This window comes from Dermochelys coriacea, chromosome 1 (assembly GCF_009764565.3).
Source record: "Dermochelys coriacea isolate rDerCor1 chromosome 1, rDerCor1.pri.v4, whole genome shotgun sequence".
Lineage (NCBI taxonomy): Eukaryota > Metazoa > Chordata > Testudines > Dermochelyidae > Dermochelys > Dermochelys coriacea.
The window spans coordinates 254,304,028-254,326,608 of NC_050068.2; the positions used below are offsets into that span (position 1 = coordinate 254,304,028).

Here is a 22,581-nt window from a genome sequence, read left to right on the forward strand (position 1 = left end):
TGCTGTAAAACAGAATCTCAGAATAGGATTGCCAAGTTGTTAGAATTTATACTGCTTGTTTTTGAAAAACTAACTTCGTGTAAACATTGACAATGCATCATTTAATGATGCAAATTTAGGTATTTTGGCAAGCCTATTTTTCTGGAGGGTTGGAAAACCTTGTGAAATATCAATAGCAAAACCCTTCAGAGCCTGGAGGACATCTCCATAATAGACAACAGGCAGAATAACACTGCCTGGTAATAAGTTAAAATACATGGAGAACATATATTAGAAGAGGAGGTTTTGGGGACCATAATACATCATGTTTGAATAGTCCTTTTATACCAGGCATTTTCATATCCCCAATCCCCTTTGTAGTACTTTGTGTACCCACCTGTAGACTCTTCATTTAGTGATCATATCTTTCTGTGGGTGGATGGGGTTTGGCACATTGCAGGAGCTACTTGAATATAGACCATAGCTTAAGAATAACAGGAGGTTAGATGTACATCAGAGAGAGTACCAATCTAGAATCTCAGATCTACCCTGTCAGAAATGGGAAAGGAGTTTCAGCTGCACCAGAGGGAAGCAGGCAGTTCCTGGCACTGGCTAGGTTACTGAAAGGAAAGACTTGTCCCAACTCTTTTTCTGCAATAGTTGTGGTAACTGTCTGCTGCTGCCCCTCCCCTGCCTCAGTCTGACCATGCCAGCCACCCCAGCCCCAAAATCCATATTGTTAGGGTTCTTTCTAAAAGTGCTCCACGCAACAGCATCGTTCTTCCACAGCTCCCGAGGCATCCTTCGGAGGGAGGGAGAGGAGGAGAAACTCTGCTGTTTGTACAAGTAGAATCCCTAAGAGGGTTCTTCCCCCCCCTCCCCCCCCGAGGATGCCTGCTTATGCAGCGGAGTCCGGGGCTGAATGTTAAGGCAGTCAAATTTCTGTATAGCCATAGTGAAAATAGTTGTCAGGAGATCAGGAGAATCACACCTTAGCGGTGGTTGATCAAAGAGATACAATGTCACCAGGTTGAAAAAGGATTGTAATCAATAAATGGCTAGTGCAGCCTCAGAATTTTGAAAAGAGAAGTATGGTGAAAGAGAAAGCCAGAAAAATAAAAAAAGAGTAGGTGTTCTGGGCCATTTGTTGATTTGAAATTATTTCTAATCTGGTCTTCTGTTTGCCTTCTCACCAAAAAGTCAGGTACTGAATATACAGTTTTTATTCTTTTTAGTAAGGTGATGTTAGTAAGCATTGATGACCTAAAATGCATCACTTTTGGTCTCTCAGAAGAAGAAAAGTCGCTCACTATTCACTCTAAATCCAGTTGTTTTGTGTTTGCAGCTTCTTTCCCTTCTCTTTGAAGATTTGTTCAAAAAATTTAACTCTGAAATGAAAAAGATTGCTGATCAGGTCATTCCAAAGCAGAGAGCAGCCCAGTTTGATGTAGTGAAGCATATGCGTCAAGATCAGATCACCAATGGCATGGTAAATGCCATCTCTACTGTAAGTACTATGTTTTATTGCTGCTTGGTGGGGTTTCTCATCAGCCTGAAAGGGGGGTGGTGGCTGGGATGAATGGGTAAGTTATTTTTGTCCTGGTGGTTCCAGTATCTTTGATCATGAAAACAAAGCTATTAATATTCTTTATAAATTCAAGTGATAAAACTGTCATGAATAAAGCTCGAAGAACTCACTGAGAGACATAATGATCAACATAATACATTTATATTAATGTATACTACTTTGAAGTCCTACTGAAATGAACAGTGAGAACAAAGACATTTTAAATTATCAAAAAAATATTTTGTTTACATCAGTGATTCATGGTGAGTACTTGGCACCTAGATTTATCTGATGTCAAACTGCAATATTTGTGATGGAGCTGGTTGAAAAATGCAGAAAAAACTGACATTTTTTTTTGCAAAAAAAATTCAGTCAGTTTCAAAAACTCAAATTTTCAACCAGCTCTAGTTTGTAAATTGAGAAAAATAGAGGATCTGCTATAGGTCTGGATCTTTTAAAGGGACCATGCTTCTTTTTGTTCACAGGTGTTTTGTAATTAAGAGTAATGATGCAGTCTACTGGTTGTACCAGGGGACTAGGACTTCTGTGTTCTGTTTCTGTCTGATATTGACTTATGTAACACTGGGCAAGCTGCTAGGTGCTTTTTAAATATTATTTGTCCAACAACTAAAGAATTAATTTTCAGTGTGTACATGTGGGTTACTCTGGAGCCCATGTATCCGTTTCCTGTTGGCTAAAAGGACCTGGGGTTAGAGGTGAACCTTGTTCAGATGTACAATTCAGAAGTTCTGAACAATTTAGAGTTGCATAGGAGAACTGGTGAAAGCTGGTAACAAGATCAATTTTATAAGCTTCTTAGGGTGTTTTGATCTCTAGTTTCATGCTGTTTTCCATCTCAACAAAATCCAAGTGGGTACTTTTTATTTTTGCCAAAGCATAATGATGCCACTCCAGATCTGAACCTCAGTTTACCCAACTGTAAAATGAGGTTGCTATGAGGGACACTGAGGTTTAGCTAACTGTAGTGAAGCATTTGAAATTCTTTAACTAATTCTGTTTTTTAAAAATAGATTAACTCAAAGTAGTCCACAGTTAACAATTTAAAAAATAAATGTCAATACATATTGCACAGCCTTTGGAATTCTTGGTCTTTTTTCTGCTTAGAATCAGGTTGAGTTTTTCTTCAGTTTTAAAAACAAAATTGGCACTACAAATCACATGCAAAAACATCTTAGTCTTTAACTAGCAGAGTCCAGGTATAAAGCTCATCTTGTATTTAATTTTGAGTGTACCAAATATAGTTAAATCTTATAATGCAAATAACTAAAAAAGACTCACAAATCTGTCTTCTAAATCCTAGTGGCTTCTTCTAGCAGATGCCAGTTTTTGCATTTGGGCTGACAGAGATAAATCTGCCAACTATTCAGTATATACTATAAATTCTTCCTCCTTCCACTGTCTTAAGACTTTTTTTTTTCCCACTACCACACAAGCAATTAAAAGCCATCTGCTCTGAACCATTGAAAATAATTTCCCAGGAATAATGCTCAATGTATACTTTTCAGGAAACTAAACAAGTTCTATTTCTAAGACTGGTGCTATAGTAGAACAAATCTCACCAGAAAGTTTTTAAGGATAGTCCCTGAGAACATGGAATAGCTCAGCAGATTCGTAATTACACCCACAGCATGTAGAAGAAGCCATAGCATTCCTGCTTCAGCCATCTACGTGGTGTTCAATGATGCTTACTACAGACTTCATATTTTGTTTCCCAAAAGTGAAAGAGGGAGTGGGGGAGTAAGTGGAACATGCAATAATTTTACAGGCTTAAAACATTTCTATGTCTGTGTTTGCAAGCTGTTGGGACAATTAAAAAATATGTCTTAACCAGGAGTCTCTTTACTCTGAAAGACCATACTTTTCCTATTTGTTACAGGAATGTTATTGCTGTACTGTTTCATCTACATTTACACACTGTCACCTGCCACTCATTTTTCTGGACAGTGTTAGGTTTGCATAATTTCTAAAGGTCCATGCAACTCCTCAAACTAGGCTGCTTCTCCTTCATCTAAGTACCTGCCAAGAGAATTATTCTTCTCCAGCTCAGGTGAGGATGAAGAGCAAGAATACACAGAGCAGGCTATCAAGATGAGATCCTGGAGAAGAACTGGATTAGTCAGAATGACCGGAATCTGAGGTTGAGTCAATGGGACTCTTCTTCCTCTATGTCATAGAAAGAGTGAGGAAGAAATGCATGCATTCTAAATGGCTAAAGGCTTAAGGAAGCCAAAAGGTGGAACATATGCAGTCACCCTTTCCTCAGTAAGGTTTTGCTCCTCAGACAGCTCATTTGGTGAGGAGAGAGTGTTGTCTGAATAAGAGTCTGGTAAAGAAACACAGGAGTATTTTCTCCTGCCTGAGATGTTCAAGTCTGTGTCACACAGGGTAAACTGAGATTGAGGAGTTGAATCCTGTAGCCACAATGTGGCTTCTGTATTGCCCAAAGTACCATGCCATGCTATTCATGCCTCTGTGGAAAACCTCATTCAGAGACTAGGAGCATCTAGAAAAGGATTGCCTAATAGCAATATGGCAAGTTCCATGCACATCAGAAGGAAAATGTTGCTCCTTTTTTCTACTCAAAGTACATGTAGCAGTGGTAGCCCACATCCAAGACTTCTCTCCTGATGAAGGAGAATTTCCTCCACAAGGACCTTATGGATTGTAAGATTGTGCCTCACTTCAAGCTTCATCAGTTTCCACATGCTTCTCCAGGGCAGCCATTGTCTAAATTAAGGAACTGAACTAAGGTCCCAAAAGACAAAATAATCTACAGTCTGATCACCAAGTGTCCTGGCCATGTCCTTCATCACAGCCAGGACAATAGCTTTGCACTTTGGAGATATGTAGGCAAAGTAGCCACCAGGTTTGGCTCAATCTGCTGGACAGTGAGAAAATGAATAACATAGTAACAACTCTAACTTTAAGAAGCCCAACAAACCACACTCTGAAATGATTTCAGGGAACTAGGTCCTAAACTAAGTCAAGAATTTCTTTTGCTGACATCTACTGAAAGAGTTCCCCAGAAAGGACACAGGTTTCAACAGAGGGCAATCCTGAGGAAGATACAGCAGATAAGGATATGTATGCCATATTTCCACCAGCTAGTCCTATACCAGACAGCCTGATGACAGCCAGGACCTACATAATTAGTGGTGGAATCTTTCTTTTCAAAATGGAATGGAACATGCTATATCCAACAAGTGGATTCTGGAAACTCCCCGCAGAGATTATGTCCCGGAACTTGTGTTGAATTTAACAACAGATTCATATAGTCTCCCAAATCCATAAACTTGCAGAAATGCTGCAATCTGTTCTGTGCCACAGAATATCTAATGTCAATAGAGATGTTGGAGTCTGTCCAACAGGGGAACAAAGTAGGCTCTTGGTAATCTATCTTTGTTGTCCCCAAGAAATCAGAGCAATATTGGGCTTGAAGTTCCTTAGCAAAATATTAAGTATTTGAAATTCCATAAAGACATTCCATTCCATAGCTGCAGTAATCCCAAGGATATCATGATGCTGATAGACTTGAGAAAGCCTATATGAAAATCACAGTTGAGATTCCTCTGCTTCTATTATGACAGAACATATCAATACAAGACATGTCGGATTGGACTCTTTTCTGCCTGCAGAGTCTTTAAGAAAGTGTAGACCTCTACGCTGTTGGTATCCATTTTGACCTATCTGGAATAACATTCTCATCAAGCCAAACGCAGGAGGGACTTGGATCTTATTATGGAGACCAAGATAAAACTTTTGTTAATTCACCGATTCTTGGTCAGCTGCAAGGAAAATGTGGTCACGGTTAAAATTCACCAGCAAGTACTGTTACATATCAACAAAGACAACATGTTTCTTCCCTAGGAAGAATTCTTAGAGGCCAAGAGATCTAGTAAGTCAAACACAGATGACAAAAGAATCAACTGTAAATAATCTGCTCAGACTATTAAGTGTGGGTGTCTCGTCCCCATAGATCTTTCCAAGTCCTATTTGACACCATTGCAAAAAATTCATGCTGGATCACTGGGTCCCTTCTCACTCAAACATGAACAAGAATTTCTCCCTACTTGAGGGTGTGACTACACATCAACTGGGAGATGTAATTCCCAGCTCAGGTAGACATACATACGCTAGCTCAGCTCGAGCTAGCGCCTATAAATAGCAGTGTGGCAGGGGTTGGGCAGGATAGTACTCTGGCAGTGAGTCCAAGCCACTGCCCATGCTGTTGTGCGCACACTATTTTTAGTGTGCTAACTCTACCCACGCTGAGACACTCACCTCCCAGCTGTTGTGTAGATATACCCTAACAGACTGAAAAGAAGTGGAAATGCAACAAGTACATGGTGATTCAGGAAAGAGCAGTTAGCCCAATGCAGGACAGCGGTTGCCACTGATGCCAACCTGACCCAAGCTGTTCAATCTAAGTGTGGTAGTCACAACCAGAGGGAAGTGCATCAGCTAGCTCAAACTCTATTTTATGTTTGCTTCCAGCGACATCCCTCTCTGAGGTATTACGAGTGATACCCTTGCCAGAGATTAAGAAATTGGTCTGTTTTACTTGAGAAAGATTGCATGTTTTCTAGTCCTGACCTATCCTAATTCTGGGGTAATTTTCAGCATAGCTAGCTCAGATTGTAAATTTAGATCATTGGTCTCTTCAGATGAAAGTAACTTGCACATAGTTGAATTAGTGGTACAGTGTTTTTTTCTACATGGTTATAGCAAAGGTCACCATATTTTCAAACTTAAAAACTGAGACACTTCCATGATGTTGGGTTGTTTGTGTTTTTTTTGTTCTTTTTTCTTTCTTTTTTTAAGTGTTTAAAAGACTTCTATAAAGGAAAAAAGTACACTTTTTTTTTTTTTTAAGAAAAGTCCTGGTGTTGCTGTTGTCAGCTTCTGACTTGACAGCAACATGTGCATATTTGCCATGGTGGAGGATTTCTCTCCTGTCCCTCGCTCTCTCCCCTCCAGTATCTTAGTGTTCTGAATGAGTTTATCATATGACATGGAACAAGTGTTAATATTCAGTCGAGCAAAAGAACAGCTTTGATGGTGTCTACACCTATTTGACTTTCCTCTTCAATACAAGCACTTAATCACACTGAATGTTCATTCTCCTGGAATGTTCCTGGTAAACACAGAACAAATTCTGTTTGGTACAATGTCACAGTTCCACAAGATCAGTACTACGCCCCCAGTTTTGGAACAGTCTCTAGGACATTGGTGAACAACCTGTGCCCTGCGGACCACACACAAGCCATCAGGGTAATCCGCTGGCAGGCCGCGAGACGGTTTGTTTACATTGTCCGCCCGCAGCTCCCAGTGGCCACAATTCGCTGTTCCCAGCCAATGGGAGCTGTGGGGATATACTATGAAATTTAGACCCCAACCTGGGGAATATTTTTAGATGCAAATAAGGAAGAAGAAGGTTGTTTATAAAATGCACAGCATCTTCAATGCAGAGATTCTCTACTGGTTTGTCAGAAATACTCTAAAACAGTGATACTGAGAGGGAAGCTCGAGCTGCAAGTGGCTCTTTGCAGCACATGATGGTAAAACACTGTGTGATTTAATTATTAACCAATCGGGATGCTTTTACTCCGTTATTAATTATAGTTGATAAAATAATAATACTGGGTCAGTTATTTTGCTGTGAGAATAATATATATACATAAAAATAGTAAATAAAACAATGAATTCCCACTCCTGTGACTCTTTTGAATAATGTTGATCACTAATTTCGCTCCTGAACCACTGAGGTCTGAGTATCACTAACTCTAAAAGAAATATGAGTGGTCAGGATAAGGGGTAAATGATGGTAGCATTTTGAAAGAATACATGTTTTCTTTGCTCTGTAGGGAAATTGGTCACTGAAAAGATTCAAAATGGACCGCCAAGGTGTGACACAGGTATTGTCCCGCTTGTCTTATATATCAGCTCTGGGAATGATGACCAGAATCTCTTCTCAGTTTGAAAAGACAAGAAAAGTGAGTGGCCCCCGATCTCTTCAGCCATCTCAGTGGGGTATGCTTTGCCCATCGGACACTCCTGAAGGAGAGGTAAGGAACTTGCGTTTTATTTCCCTCACTTTTCCACTCACCCCCAAAACCCAGGAAGGCAGGCATAGTTTCTTTTGAACCAGACAGTCCTTTATCAGAGGATCAGCTTTGCTGACAGTGTTATGGGGAAGAGAATTTGTCTTTCATTACCCTGAAGGGCTGACTACACAACTCATGTGAAGCTCCCAATAGCACCACAAGTTCTCTTAACCCTCCTGTGAGATCAGCACTTAATTCATTGTTTTATCTACTTTGCCCTATTCTAGGATCTTTTGCAGTCTTTGGCTGATGCTTGACATTCAGTTTCTTGCTATACTGCTCTACTTCTTCCCCATCCACAAAGTCATCTCCATTCTTTCCTTCTTCCCAATACTCTCACCCTCTCTGTTCCCCAAGGTCTATCTCCTTTCTTTCCCACAGTGGTGGAGGGGCTGGTGCTTTTGCTTCTGGAGTGGGGGACAGATAGCTGAGTTTCCCCTTTCCCAGTGCTTTCCATACTTAGCTGAGCCCCTCTTCCAGCTCCTGCTGCAGGGGGCAAGGGAACACTGAGTGCCCAGCTTGCTAAGGCTCAGCTTCCTGCTCACCTAACAGCCTAGATTTGGCAAGCTACCCCTGGGAGATTGGTAACTTTTTCCCTTTTAAAATTCACAAGTTGGAGCTGCAAGTAAGCACCAATCCCCACCTCTGCCGCGGACTTTCTGTGAGACCTGGAGCAAGTCATTGACTATTTCTGTGCGTTGGTTCCCAGTCTGTAAAATGGGAATAATTATTTGTTTTACCTCTTTAGATGTTAAGCTCTGTGGAGCAGGGACTGTTTCTTTCTATGTGTGTACAGCACATTGCACTATGGAGCTCTGGATCTTAGCTGCTGCCTCTAAGTACCACTATTATAATTTAAAAAAAAAAAAAAGGTTGAAGGGGGCATGTTCAGAGACACTATTGTCTATCTCTCCAGTTCAAGTGAAGAGCTAAGGTACATGGGGATTTGCCATCTGATTCCCAACCCAGTCCTCTCTAATTGCACTCCCCATTCCTTGTTATGACAGATGTCGTTTGGCTGAGGTGAGCTGGATGGGACTCTATATGGAGCTCTTCATCTGGATTTGCAACAGAATTACATCAGGCACTGCCTTATCTTTGGAAGCTCATCTTGCTCCCTCTACCAGCCAGGGCTGAAGGGTCCAAAGAGTCTTAAACTCGTATTCCTTTATACTATAAATGAATGTGTCTTGTCTACTGTGAGATTGCCATGTCAGCCTGAGCCTTAAACTTCCAAAGAAGAGGTTATTGTAAATAATTTGTGACTATTACAGAAACTGCTGTAATTAAGAAAATTTTCTTCAAATTCTTAATGCAACAAAATTATAAAATTGTCTCACCAAACAATTGACACTGGGAGTGAATTTGTTCTGATACAATGCTTGATGGGAGCCCTGGACTTTCCAGCACTAGAAGATAAGCAGGATGAACCATTTGCTTTAAATGGGTGAAGTGATTTGCTGAAATGTCCAAGTGTTACATAATTTAATATGTTTATTTTCTTAAAGCTTACTTTACGGCATATGGAATGGCTGATACCTTCATATGGACAAAACCGCTTTTGTTATGATTCCTTTAAAAGCTGCCATTTTAGTGACATACTTTTTTTTGTATTGATTAGAATGAATAATATAAACATATATTTGGCATCCTAACAAGTTATTGTCACATTGGTTAATTTTAATTTTACCAGTGAAACTCTAATCTTAAGTCATAAAAATAGCCTTACATATAAATAAAAGAATGGATGCATTTTCAGCTTGGAGACTACCCTACTAAGGGCACATATTACATATTTTCAAATTCTTTAATGATGCGGAGTCAATTTTCTATTCTATTTCAGAGTATCTTTTACATGGAGAGATAAATAACATCTATTTTATACCTTACGGTTTAGCACCTTTTTAAAAAATAAAATTTGATCTCAATAGGAATTAAAATAGTTGCATATATCTTGTATTCTACATAATTTAATACTACTACTGTAATAATTTGAAAAATAGCTGCAGCTTTGCAGTCACACTTTTTAAATTTAAAATCTTCAATTTTGAATTCTAAAACATGGAATTTCAGTGTGATGATTAGAAGGTACTTCCTGGCTTATTAAAGAATCTGAGAAGAAAAAGATATTTTTTCCCAGAGGGAATTATTTTGTATCCAACCTCATTTCTATCACTTATGCTGTAATACGCATTGTACATACTTATAGAATTATATTAAAAACAGTTTTCAGAGTGTTAGTCTGTATTCGCAAAAAGAAAAGGAGTACTTGTGGCACCTTAGAGACTAACAAATTTATTTGAGCATAAGCTTTCGTGAGCTACAGCTCACTTCATCGGATGCACTCAGTGGCTGCTCCCTAAATAAATTTGTTAGTCTCTAAGGTGCCACAGGTACTCCTTTTCTTTGTATTAAAAACAGTGCAGTTTGTAACATCAGAATATGTACTTTGGAATAACTTGTTCATATTTGGTTTTTTAGGCTTGTGGTTTGGTTAAAAACCTAGCTCTGATGACTCACATTACTACTGATATGGAAGATGGCCCAATTATTAAATTAGCCAGTAACCTTGGAGTAGAAGATGTAAACTTACTATGTGGAGAAGAACTTTCATATCCAAATGTGTTCCTTGTCTTCCTTAATGGTATGTAACTTCCCATCAGTCTTGCTCCATCGTGACACAGATAGAGGGGGCCAAACTTTAAAAACTGTCCAGCATCTTTTTTTATCATAATCAAGTGCAGATGCAGTTTTTTATGTACCAATTTCAGGTGCATATATTTTGACATCTTGACTGCTCCTACAGAAAGAATTGACAGCCCAATGATGGCATTTAGTCATCTATAGTTGTTGTTTACGCCCCAAAAATTATGACCACAGTTATTTGTGGCTGCAAAATTTCTGGTACAAAATTGGAGGCTGTATTAAGGCGTCCTTAAATATGGGCTTTTAAATGGTACCTAACAGTACTGTATGAATCATGCACACGGGCACACTTTCAATTCCACACAGATTGTGATATTGTCTGGAATGTAATGCTATGCAGGGTTTGAATTCCTAATTCTTATTTTTTTTTATAAAGTTAGCATTACTATCCTCTTGAGAAATATTTTTATCTTTGTTGAGGAGAACTCCCATCCTAGAATCATAGAAATGTAGGGCTGGAAAGGGGACCTAAAGAGGTCATCTAGTCCACCACCCTCACCACTCCCCACACCATCATGGATAGTTACAAAAATTCACCTAGGAGAACAGGCCAGCTTCTTTCTTTTTTGCTTATTGGATAGACGTGTTTTTAAAAGAATGTGTATTATGCATAAAAACATTATTGACTTGAAGTCTGTTGTCTAAATCCTCATTTAATATCATATCAGTCTCACCATTTGTGATACTAACAGATTAAAAGTTATGAAATAAAATTGCTCTTTGTCATCAGTAATCACTTTTCAGACATCCAGTATTTGGTCTCTTTTGGTAGCAAAAAGGCCTCATTTACATTTTGGATTCAGGGTTTAGAAGATGGAGATAAACAAAAAGGGTTTTTTTTGTTTTTTATACCCTGTCCCTCTCTCCAGAAAGAGTCCTCAAGAAGTAAAATGACTTTCTTTGCATTTCTGTAGTAGTAGTAGTGTGTGTTTGTTTGTTTGTTTGTTTAAAGGCTAATGAGCCATGCACATGTTACACTTCACCCAGATTATAAATGGGGTTTTACAACAGAAATGGTGACTCAACCTTTACTTTTCCTAGTTCACTGGTTCTGTGGAATATGGTAGCAATGTCTTTTGCAGAGATGAGTAACATTCCTAAAAATAGAAAATACAACATTAAGTGAAAGCAAAAGACTTTCACTATTAAATCTACAATTTTGATCTTTTCAGTGCTTAAAAATTTGTCTTGCAGACCACTGACACGTGTTTGATTTGAACCAGTGATCTACAAAGAAAAAGGGGTCCCTATCCCATTACCAATCTCTAGCTATTGTTTGTTCATTTAAAAAAATAAATAAACTACTCTGAATTCCAAGAACCTACACCATTTCTTTTTATGTTCTATGATGATCTCAGTTCTGCTAGGTCTTTAAAAGTAAATTTTTACTCTATTGTCTGCAGAGATGACATAAAATGCTTAAGTCCATCCTTATTCAGCAAAACAGTTAACTTGCATGCTAAAATGCTTTGCTAAATATGAATGATTTGCTGAATTGGGTCTTAAAAAGGACATTCCAGTGCTATTGTGTACAGTTACCTTAATGTAAATTTCAGGGGGGTGGGGGGTATTACTTTCTTATAAGTCATCATAGCTATTTCTGGGTTAGTCCCTCCCCCATATACCTGTCAAAGAGCTCTTGAGTTCCAATCTTCAGAAGCTTTACTTACCTGTACATGCAATGGTGAATTTTGTAGGCATACTGAATAGCAATTCATTAAAATGAAACTGGAATGAGCACATCATTTTTGCTCAAGATGGTCAAGATAGAAATGTCAAGATAGAAATGTAGGCTATTGGAAGGGTTGGTAGACAATTTTCGAATGAAACTTTTTCTATGGAAAAGTGGATTTTTGAACAAACAAATTTTTGTGGAAGGTGTCTGTGTTCCTTGAAAAAAATTGGTGGTGTTGGTTTTTTTTTTTTTTTTTTTTTTTTTTGGCAGGGCGGGCGGTTGGAGGAAAAACCTAAAATTTTCAGACAAAACCAAAATATTTTGTGGGTTTCGACTTGAAAATGTTTTGGCTTCTTGATGAAAAGCTTAAATTTTTCAGGTATGTCTACTGAGCAGTGGGGAGTGAGCCTCCCAGCCCAGTTAGATAGACTCGCACTACCTCTGCTTAAGGTAGCATACTAAAGATAGCAGGGTGGACATTGCAGCCCGGGTGGTGGCTCAGGCTAGCTGCCTGAGTTCAACCCCCCCACCCTCTTAGAACCAAGCTTAGATGGCTAGCCAGAACTAGTGCCCTTGCTGCAATGCCCATATTACTATCTTTAGTGTGCTAGCTCAAGCAAGGCTAACTCGAGTCTGTCTCTATCTGGCCTGGGAGGCTCATTTCCAGCTGTAGCATAGACTCACCTTACAGGTATTTCCTGTCACATTTAACAAGGGAAGGAGCTCGGTTCTGAACTGAAGAGAATTTTGAAGCATGCAAAACATAGATCATAAAATGATCATTTTCTTGAACAGGTAACATCCTTGGTGTCATTCGCGACTATCCAAAACTAGTTCACACGTTTCGGCTAATGCGGCGAGCAGGTTATATCAATGAATTTGTTTCAATCTCCACAAATCTTGCTGACAGATGTGTCTACATTTCCTCTGATGGAGGAAGATTGTGCAGGTAAACTTCTGTGATGATTGGGGGACCAGCCAGACTGATAAGGGATTCTGTCACTGCCTGCCCTGCCCTTGGGGGCCTTTGTGCTGTGCAGCAATGGCTCAGGTCTCTGAACCAGTAGCCTACCTACAGCATAAGGTCTCACCCCCTAGGTTCTTAGCAGCCTAGTTACTCCTTGTAGGATGACACCAACAGTCTTTCCAGTCCCAAGACTCCCCAAATTCGTCCTTCCATAGTTCTTAATTACCAGACACTTGAATTGTTACTCTCAAATTTGTTAATCCCAAAGGTGTGAAACGAACCCCCCTCAACGCCTCCCCCCAGGATACCAGCTGACTTTGGCATACACATTCCACACTGTTTGGACACCAGAGACCTGCTTGGGGTGAAAATCAACAAAATATTTAATAGAAAAACCACGGATTCAAAGATCAACTAATAAGGGAGAGCAAACATGTACAAGTAACACAGAAAATAAACATAGATGCAACGTCAGGCTTTACGCTTCCATATTGGACAAAAATCTCTTTTCTAATATAAATTGCCTATTGCCTTAACTGTTTCTCAGCATACCCCCTAGCTATAGGAAGGATCCAGTTTTCATGGACAGCCTCCTGCCTCAAGACTGCCCCCCAAATTCTGGTTTAAAAACTTCAGTCCCCAGCCTGTTTTTAAAAAAAGACATCCTCTTCTTCCCCCCCCCCCTCCCCCCGCATGATGATTCATGATTATTCAGTGTGGGAAAACTTTCTTGGCTTGAGACGACACGGAGACATCCTGGCTATCATTAACTCTGGTGGTCCATCATTGTCTCTTCCTGTATTGGACAATGGATGGTTACTTGAAGCCAGTTTCATGTAAACACCTGGCTTGGGGAGAGCCCCTCCCTGATTCACTGCTTCTTCCAACTACAGCAGGACAGTTTTAGTACAGATTATGAGCACAATTTTCTATGTTCATAAATACATTGATTCATAACCACATTCTGAATGCATATTTGCTAATGATGATCAAGTTCAGAACATTAGTCTTTCACAAGACCTTACTTATATACTTTTATACTACAATAATACAGTATGCAATCATTTGGTTCACCTGCTCATTTTGGGGTTTAAACCTTTTGTTCTCCCCTTGGGGTATCTGGACCCTGATTGTCACAAACCCTTATTCTGTCCTGTTGGGGCTTCCCTGTATATTGTACCCATGTCCATAAAAATCCTCCCCCTATTACATGAGTAATAGTAGCAATATAGTTGTCTGTAGGGGCTTTGCTATGAATTGCTTCCCTCTAGGGAATGGTCTGTGTCCTGATCTTTAACAAAGGCTGCTTGCCTTTGGCTGATTTGGAGGGCTGTCTCAATAAGAGGAGCTGATATCCCCTCCCCTCCTCCCTGGGATTTTTGGGGTTTAAACCTTCTGTTCTCCTCTTGGGGTGTCTGGACCCTGATTGTCACAACTTCTCACCAAAAATCCTTCTAAAGAACTTAACTTGATTATCCATTACACATTGTGCGTCTTTTAGGCTCAGATTTTCAAAGTTGCCTATGGGGTTTTAGGCACCCAATCCCCATTCCATTTCAGTGGACTTTCAAAGGAGCCACGAGGTACTCAAAATCTCTGCCTTACTGTAGGATAAATGTGCAACTGAGTAAACGAAGTTTAAAAAATAAGCTGCTGTTCCAATAGATGACTCTGAACAGAAGTAAAAACAAAGTAAAAATGTCCCTCCTACCACCCAAGGAAATACAACATTAACAACTTTGGTATGAGTATATTTGAAATACTGTCACTTTTCTTTTTTTCTTTTATTTTGTGTTTTTATAAGAAACACATAGGTTACAGTCCTGCAGCAAGATGTGCATAAATACCCACAAGGCACCCTGTTGTCTTCAGCATCACATTGCAGGATCAGGGCTTTACTCTAATTGTAACTAGTTCTTTTGAAATAAATCAGTCTCCTTTGGGCTAGATAAAGGTGTGGAAGGGATGTAGCTGTTTGCTTTCATTAGAAGAAAACATGTCACACAATTTTGACTTATTTCTGTAGTTCCCATTTGACAAACATAAAATAAAAACATTTCTGCCCCGAGAAGCTTACAATTTACATTTGAAAGAGAGCAATTGAATTCAACGCATAACAATATGCTAGGGAAGGGAATGAGGTGGGTTGCCAAAGGAAGCTGGGGCAGGAAGACACAGACAAGAACGTCTTACAAAAATGTAACTGTTTTGAGACTGTAAATAGCTATGTATTTGAACTAAAATTACTATATTATTCATGTAATGTTGGTGCCTAGAGACCCCAGTCACATCAGAGTCCCCTTGTGCTAGATACTTCCATACATAATAAAAGATGTTCCCAGCCACAAAGAGTTTAGGGTCTAAAAGATAAGGCGCGACAGAGGGGTGAACAAATAAGGGAGGCCGGAGAGACGATGGGGTATAATAATACAAGCATGGTTTAGCTTAGGCTAACTGTGTGCACAGTTCATGGGTAAGTCAATCAGCAGCAGTACTCATGGCTAAAAGTGTCAGTCACCTTGTCTAGTAGTGTTAACTTTCTTTTAAAAGCCAAACATGCTGTTTGATGCAATTTGAGGCTTTCCAAAGGCTCAAAAATCATTTCATCATCAGCATATTTGTGAGCCAGCAATAAGTCAGACCTGGCAGGGATAGTTGAGGAGAATCCACAGACAGGAATGAACTCAAAGGCAGAGAAATTAACTCTCCAATTCAAACACTGCTAGTACAAATCAAACTTCAGATCAGGCAGTCCGGCAAAACATCTGAACTGTGTTCCAACTAAAAATAGGCAACATCGAGTGAAATAATGTGGATTTCCAAGAAAACTTACCCAGTTCACCCTCCTGTGTGGTTTTTTTTCCTTTGCAATTGTTCAGTTCTTCCTCTTAACCATTTAAAAGTGCTCATTAGCCCTCAAACAGTTATTTGGACTTCAGAGCAGACTACACAAGTATCTTTTACTTATTTGCTGCACTCTGTAAGAGCAACTTGTCCAAATAGCAACAGCCCTTGACGTTTTGATCTTGCATGCCATTCTTTGTATTGGTGTTTCCTCGTGGTGGTGAAGCTTCCAGAGATTCATGTGCTGCTAATATTGATAGATTAATCTACTGCAGCACGTAGTGAATTCTATTTATATTTTATATCATTTTAGGTAACAGTTGGTAGGAAAATGTGTCCTATTAAAACTTAAATATATATTTGTTGAGCGCTGACTGTGCTCAGCACTGAACAAAATACTGACATGTAAACACCCCATCTCAAGGAGTTTCCAACTATTTTTAGCCTGGTACTGTTGAGAAAATTTTAAATATTTCAAAGCAACCAACTTAATAATTTTGTAGGTTACATTTATCTACTTAAACTGTAGTTCTGAACTTTATTTTAATATGTCATATGTATCTTAAAAATAACTTGTTTATACTTTGGGGGGGAAATTGTATATGATACATACATTTTTTTGAACTGGTAAAATAAAACTCAGATTTGAAACAATCCAAGTTAATGGCTTGGCTAATTATATCTGCATAAATACATCAACTAAATGGCAGATAAATCTAGTTATGCTTCTACTTATTTTAAATGAGTACCTTGTTTAAAAAGATGTGTACTTCTACATCTGCACTTGATTTCCAAAAGTGGATTTACAAACCAACTATCCTATGCATTGATGTTACCTTACTTTAATTTATATTTGTTAACTCCGTGTATATCTACTGCAACATTCCTTTTTCCAACTTAGACCCTACATAATCGTTAAGAAGCAAAAACCTGCAGTTACGGACAAGCATATGGAAGAACTTGCTCAGGGATACAGGTATATTACTCTACAGGACTATGTCTGTTCCCCACTCCTCTCCATCTGTAAATGTAATAACAATATGCCCTGACTGAATTAAGAGTTCTGTTGTGGTATTGCAATGTCGGTTAAATGTTTACGGGAGAAGTCTGCTCTCACATGTAAATGAAGAATCAGAATAGCAGATATTTTCTGTTTTTTAAATCAAATACAAAAAAGTCACGACTCTTATTCTGCTATTGATTTGAGATTGTGATATGTGGTTTTATAAAATAAATGTATAACCTAAATTTTTAAAAGCAACTACTGACTTCTGATGCCTGATTTGAGACGCCTTAGAGAGTCTCTCGGTAAATGCTGCACACCTGCCCTCTGAAAATCAGGCACCTTTAATCAGAAGTGTCAGCTTGGACTCTCAGAAATTGAGGCATTAAGAATCCCTAGTAACTCTTGAAGGGGGGTGTGTGTGTGTGTGTGTGTGTGTGTGTGTGTGTGTGTGTGTGTGTGTGTGTGTGTGTGTGTGTGAGGTATAATATTTACATATATAAGCATTCCAGTTTAGTTTCTAATCAGTCTTGCAAAATCATCATGGAAATTTCTTAGTCCATCCACAAAATATACTTACCTTTATGATATGATGAAAATATTAAGGCTATTTAAAAAAAAAATCCCCCTTGAAGCAAACAGGTAAGTAAGATTGTTTTTTCTGCTTCAAATATTTAGAGAGAATTCTCTCAATCTGTGTAACTCCGTGCAGATAAGGACCACTTGTTTAGTTTGCTTTCCTTACAAAAGTCAGTTCCTTTTAATAACTTTAACTTTATTTGTGCATATGAATAAAATGTTTCTCAGTGTGTACCTTTTTTGGCAATTACAGGAATTTTGAAGATTTTTTGCATGAAGGCCTAGTTGAATATTTGGACGTGAACGAGGAAAATGACTGCAACATTGCACTGTATGAACGTACAATTACTAAGTAAGTGTACATTCAGACTAAATACTGGCACAGTAAAAATATGCATATTATAGCCTTCTTCCTTTCTGTTCTCTGAAATGTAAGTTCATTAACTATGTTTAGGGCCCTACCAAATTCACGGCCATGAAAAACACGTCACAGACTGTGAAATCTGGTCTCCCCCCATGAAATCTGGTCTTTTGTGTGCTTTTACCCTATACTATGCTGATTTCATGGGGGAGACCAGCATTTCTCAAATTGGGGGTTCTGCCCAAAAGGGAATTGCAGGAGGGTCACAAGGTTTTTTTAGGGGGGTTGTGATATTGCCACCCTTACTTTTGCGTTGCTTTCAGAGCTCGGTGACCGGAGAGTGGCGATCGTTGGCAGGGCACCCAGCTCTAAAAGCAGCAGCACAGAAGTAAGGGTGGCAATACCATACCATGTCACCCTTACTTCTGCACTGCTGCCTTCAGAGCTGAGAGGCCGGAGAGTGGCAGCTGCTGACTGAGGGCCCAGGTCTGCAGGCAGCAGTGCATAAGTAAGGTTGGCAATACCACACCATGCCATCCTTACTTCTATGCTACTGCTGGCGGTGGCTCTGCTTTCGGAGCTGGGCTCCCAGCCAGCAGCTGCCACTCCAGCTCCCCAGCTCTGAAGGCAGTGCTGCCGCCAGCAGCAGCGCAGATGTAATGGTAGCAGTACTGCAACCCCCCGCACAATAACCTAGCTTCTTTTTGGGTCAGGACCCCTACAATTACAACACTGTGAAATTTCAGATTTATACAGCTGAAATCATGATATTTACTATTTTTTAAATTCTATGACCATGAAATTGACCACAATGGACCATGAATTTGGTAGGGCCCTAATTATGTTGTAACATTGCTGTTTCCACACCAAACTCTTGCTTATGTTTATAACAATGTACAAATAGGAGATGATAGACGTTTAGGAAGCAATCTATGATTACACTAATCCTAAATCATCTATGGGATAGTCACAAATAAGTGAATTTAGTGTTTGATTTTTTTTGTGAGGAATTGAGGTTATAAACTCTAACCCACAAAAACATGGAATATGTGATTTTTATCAGTGTGAGGTTTTTCATGCTCTCTTATACTCATAATTGGCCAAACCATTAGAGAGTTATGCAGGTCATCCAAACAGCTCCTTATAAAACTTTTATACCACACCATTATGTATCCTGTTATTTTTGTCTACTCTGGAATGTCTTTAGAGAGCTTTTAAGAGGGTGGTTGTTTTTTTTTAATCTTTATCCACATCTAAAGCCAGATACCTTGTTTCTGTACTTCAGAGTTTCTAGACTGTCACTACCTATTTGTGACCAAAGAGCACTAAAATTAAAACAAAGCTTCTTTCCAGACTACTAATTCACACTTTCTCAGGCTTTTATTGAGCTGAGAATATCCTATTGACTCAAAAGCCAAGTCTAACGTATCCCAAGTGACTTCTCTGACACATCTTTGTCATATACGAAGCATGATTTTTACAGTTCTTCAAAGGTATGCCTATGCTGCAATGTAAGCCCAGGGTTAGTGGGACTCTAGTTAGCAGACCCCTGTTAGGGAACCTTGGGCTTGAGCATCTATGTTGTATTTTAACCCGAGGTTAAGAATTTTCTGACACATGCTTGAACTTCAGGCTCTGGCATTCACACTGCACCGCACAGACCTGAGTCAAAGTAACTATGTCCCAGAGTCCCTAGTGTGACCGGGGGGCCTGTAATGGATCACACTGAGAATGCCATGCTCACGACAGACTGCAAGAAACAGGGCAGACAGTACCCAATAACTGGTGGTTTATTCTTTAATTAGATTCACCACGCCAGTAACAAAAGAGCTTCTGCAGCACCACACTGGTTAACCAAACACCGTCCCCTCCAGGCATTCCAGTCCTTGGCTCCCATCCCAACAATCAGGTCTAATATAGAAAGAGGTTATTGAAAATCCAATTCACCACATGTGAGGTTCTACTCATGCCAAAGGATCAGTCAGACACCTACCACCAGGTCAATCTCACATCTTATCCAAATATCATGCTGTCAGTCAATCCATAGTAAACTAACTAAAGATTTATTAATAAAAGAAAAGAATAGTTTATAAATGGTTAATAGATCATATATACATATGAGTGATTGCAAAGTCCTTGTATTAAGTTTGTAGCAGTGATGGAATAAACTGCTCGTTTTCAGAAGTTGCTCTGGTAACTTCCAAAAGATTGGGAGATCCTCAGTTCTTAGTTCAAAATACTCCTTTTATTTGTAAAAGCACAGTCCAGAGATTTGGAGCAGGAAAAAGGCGAAAATGGAGATGTCTCGGGTGTCTCTTATATCCTCTGCCATGTGCATGGAAATGTACTGTTCCAAACAAAGCCCACAGCCCCTGTGTATGGAAAATTACTGACACAGATGGAGTCCTAGATCACTTGTCCACATCACATGTCCTTACAGTTTTGATAAATCACAGGGGTGACCATTGGCTCCTTGCTGGTTTAGGCATTTGCAGGAAGACTCATTGAAGAGCTGATCTCTTTAATGGCCTGTCACCACTTGAATGGTCTATCCACAATTGAGTGGTTCATCAACACTGGGCTGGCTAGACGGGATGTAAAACTACCTTGTGGGTGTCAACCAAGAACTAAACACATTTTGACATAAAAATACATAACAAATATTCATAAAGTCAGATAGAAAGATGATACCTGCATATAAACAAGATTATCATACTTAGCAGATTATCAACAGAACAGTTGTACCTTACATGACATACTTTGTATAAGATTTGTTGCAATTGTATAACCATGGTAGCAACAATGGTATAAATGGTCATCTTCAGTTATACATCATCACACACGCATCCTCCCAAAATGTGGCTGCTCTAGCCCTAGGAACATGGTGCACTGTGGGAAAACTTTACTGCTTGCCCTGCCCATTGCCAGGAAGCAGCTCGTTTTGCAAAAGGCTTGAGTGGTTTGCTCTTTGTTGCAAACCCAAGAGGTTCTGTGATAGTGTGCTTACAGATCAGTGATCAGAACAGAATGAGCTAATGCTGACCTGAGCATCTGCCATTTGCTGGGGGTGGGGCTTTTGTTTTCAATAAAGTGCATTGCAGATTGTTGGGTTAGAGAGAACTAAGGAAGCTGTCACAAGGAATTGTGGGATTCTTCCAGATGACTCCCAGGACCTGAGTCAAGCAAGGATGCGTCTACACTGCATAGCAATAGGGCTTAGACCCTGAGTCCTGGCTTGACTTGAGCTCGGACCCTCCGGCCCTGCAGACCCTGAGACAAGGGGGGTTAGCCTTGAGCCTGGGCTTTCATTGCAGTGTAGACATACCTCAAAAGTCCTAGGACCTGATTCACCCTCACTAAAGTCAGTGGAAAGACTCGCATGATTTCAGTGGAGCTGGACCTTTGCCAAATGAAAGTCATTCCATCAATAATTGCATTGATATTGCTTGTGCCTTTCACTTTAACAAGTTTGATCTGAGGGGCTCTTGGCTGGTTTCCTGAGTGCATCGCAAAGAACAGGACAAAAGGAACAAATTCCCACTTATGGCAAAGTTAATTGCCTTCAAATCATACTGCCAGCTGATAAGAGAAACAGCAAGGCACCTGAATAGACTGCAGCCTGGAACATCCCTGGCAATCTACATGGCCATCACAGATACTCTAAGCCTGGTCTACACTAGGCGTTGAGGTTGAATTAGCAGCGTTAAATCGATGTAACCCTGCACCCGTCCACATGACGAAGCCCTTTTTTTCAACTTAAAGGACTCGATTTCCTTACTCCACCCCCAACAAGGGGATTAGCACTGAAATCGGTTTTGCTGGGTCGCATTTGGGGTACTGTGGACGCAATTAGATGGTATTGGCCTCCGTGAGCTATCCCAGAGTGCTCCATTGTGACCGCTCTGGACAACACTCTCAACTTGGATGCACTGACCAGGTAGACAGGAAAAGGGCCCACGAACTTTTGAATTTCAATTTCCTGTTTGGCCAGTGTGGCAAGCTGCAGATGACCATGCAGAGCTCATCAGCAGAGATGACCATGATGTAGTCCTCAGAATCGCAAAAGAGCTCCAGCATGGACTGAACGGGAGGTACGGGATCTGATCATTATATGGGGAGAGGAATCCGTGCTATCAGAACTACGTTCCAGTTTCGAATGCCAAAACATTTGTGAAAATCTCCCAGGGCATGAAGGACAGAGGCCGTAACAGTGACTCGATAGCAGTGCCGCGTGAAACTTAAGGAGCTGAGACAAGCCTACCAGAAAACGAGAGAGGCGAACAGCCACTGCCGGTCAGAGCCCCAACATGCCGCTTCTATGATGAGTTGCATGCCATTTTAGGGGGTTCAGCCACCACGACCCCAGCCATGGTGTTTGACTCCTTCAATGGAGATGGAGGCACAGAAACACGGAAGCAGGTTTTGGGACGAGGAAGACGATGATGAGGAGGCTTAGATAGCTCACAGCAAACAAGTGGAGAAACCGGTTTTCCCGACAGCCAGAACTGTTTCTCACCCTGGACCTGGAGCCAGTACACCCTGAACCCCCCAAGGCTGCCTCCTGGACCCACCAGGCAGAGAAGGGGACCTCCTGGTGAGTGTACCTTTTTAAAATACTATACAAGGTTTAAAAGCCAGCATGTTTAATGATTTAATTTGCCCTGGCATCAGGTTCTCCTGGATATACTCCCAAAGCCTTTGCAAAAAGTTTCTGGGGAGGGCAGCCTTATCCATTCACCATGATAGGAACTTTACACTCAGGCCAGTAGCACGTA

At 40.1% G+C, this 22,581-nt stretch overlaps 1 protein-coding gene across 1 annotated transcript in view; it reads left to right on the top strand.

Annotated features, from left to right (window-relative positions):
- The window catches only part of POLR3B (RNA polymerase III subunit B), a 130,779-nt gene that overhangs the window by 45,930 nt on the left and 62,268 nt on the right, over window positions 1–22,581 (top strand). Inside the window, 6 exon segments of the mRNA XM_043519596.1 lie at window positions 1,325–1,486; window positions 7,432–7,632; window positions 10,153–10,315; window positions 12,848–13,001; window positions 16,765–16,839; window positions 17,699–17,797. Coding sequence (XP_043375531.1) covers window positions 1,325–1,486; window positions 7,432–7,632; window positions 10,153–10,315; window positions 12,848–13,001; window positions 16,765–16,839; window positions 17,699–17,797 — 854 coding nt within the window.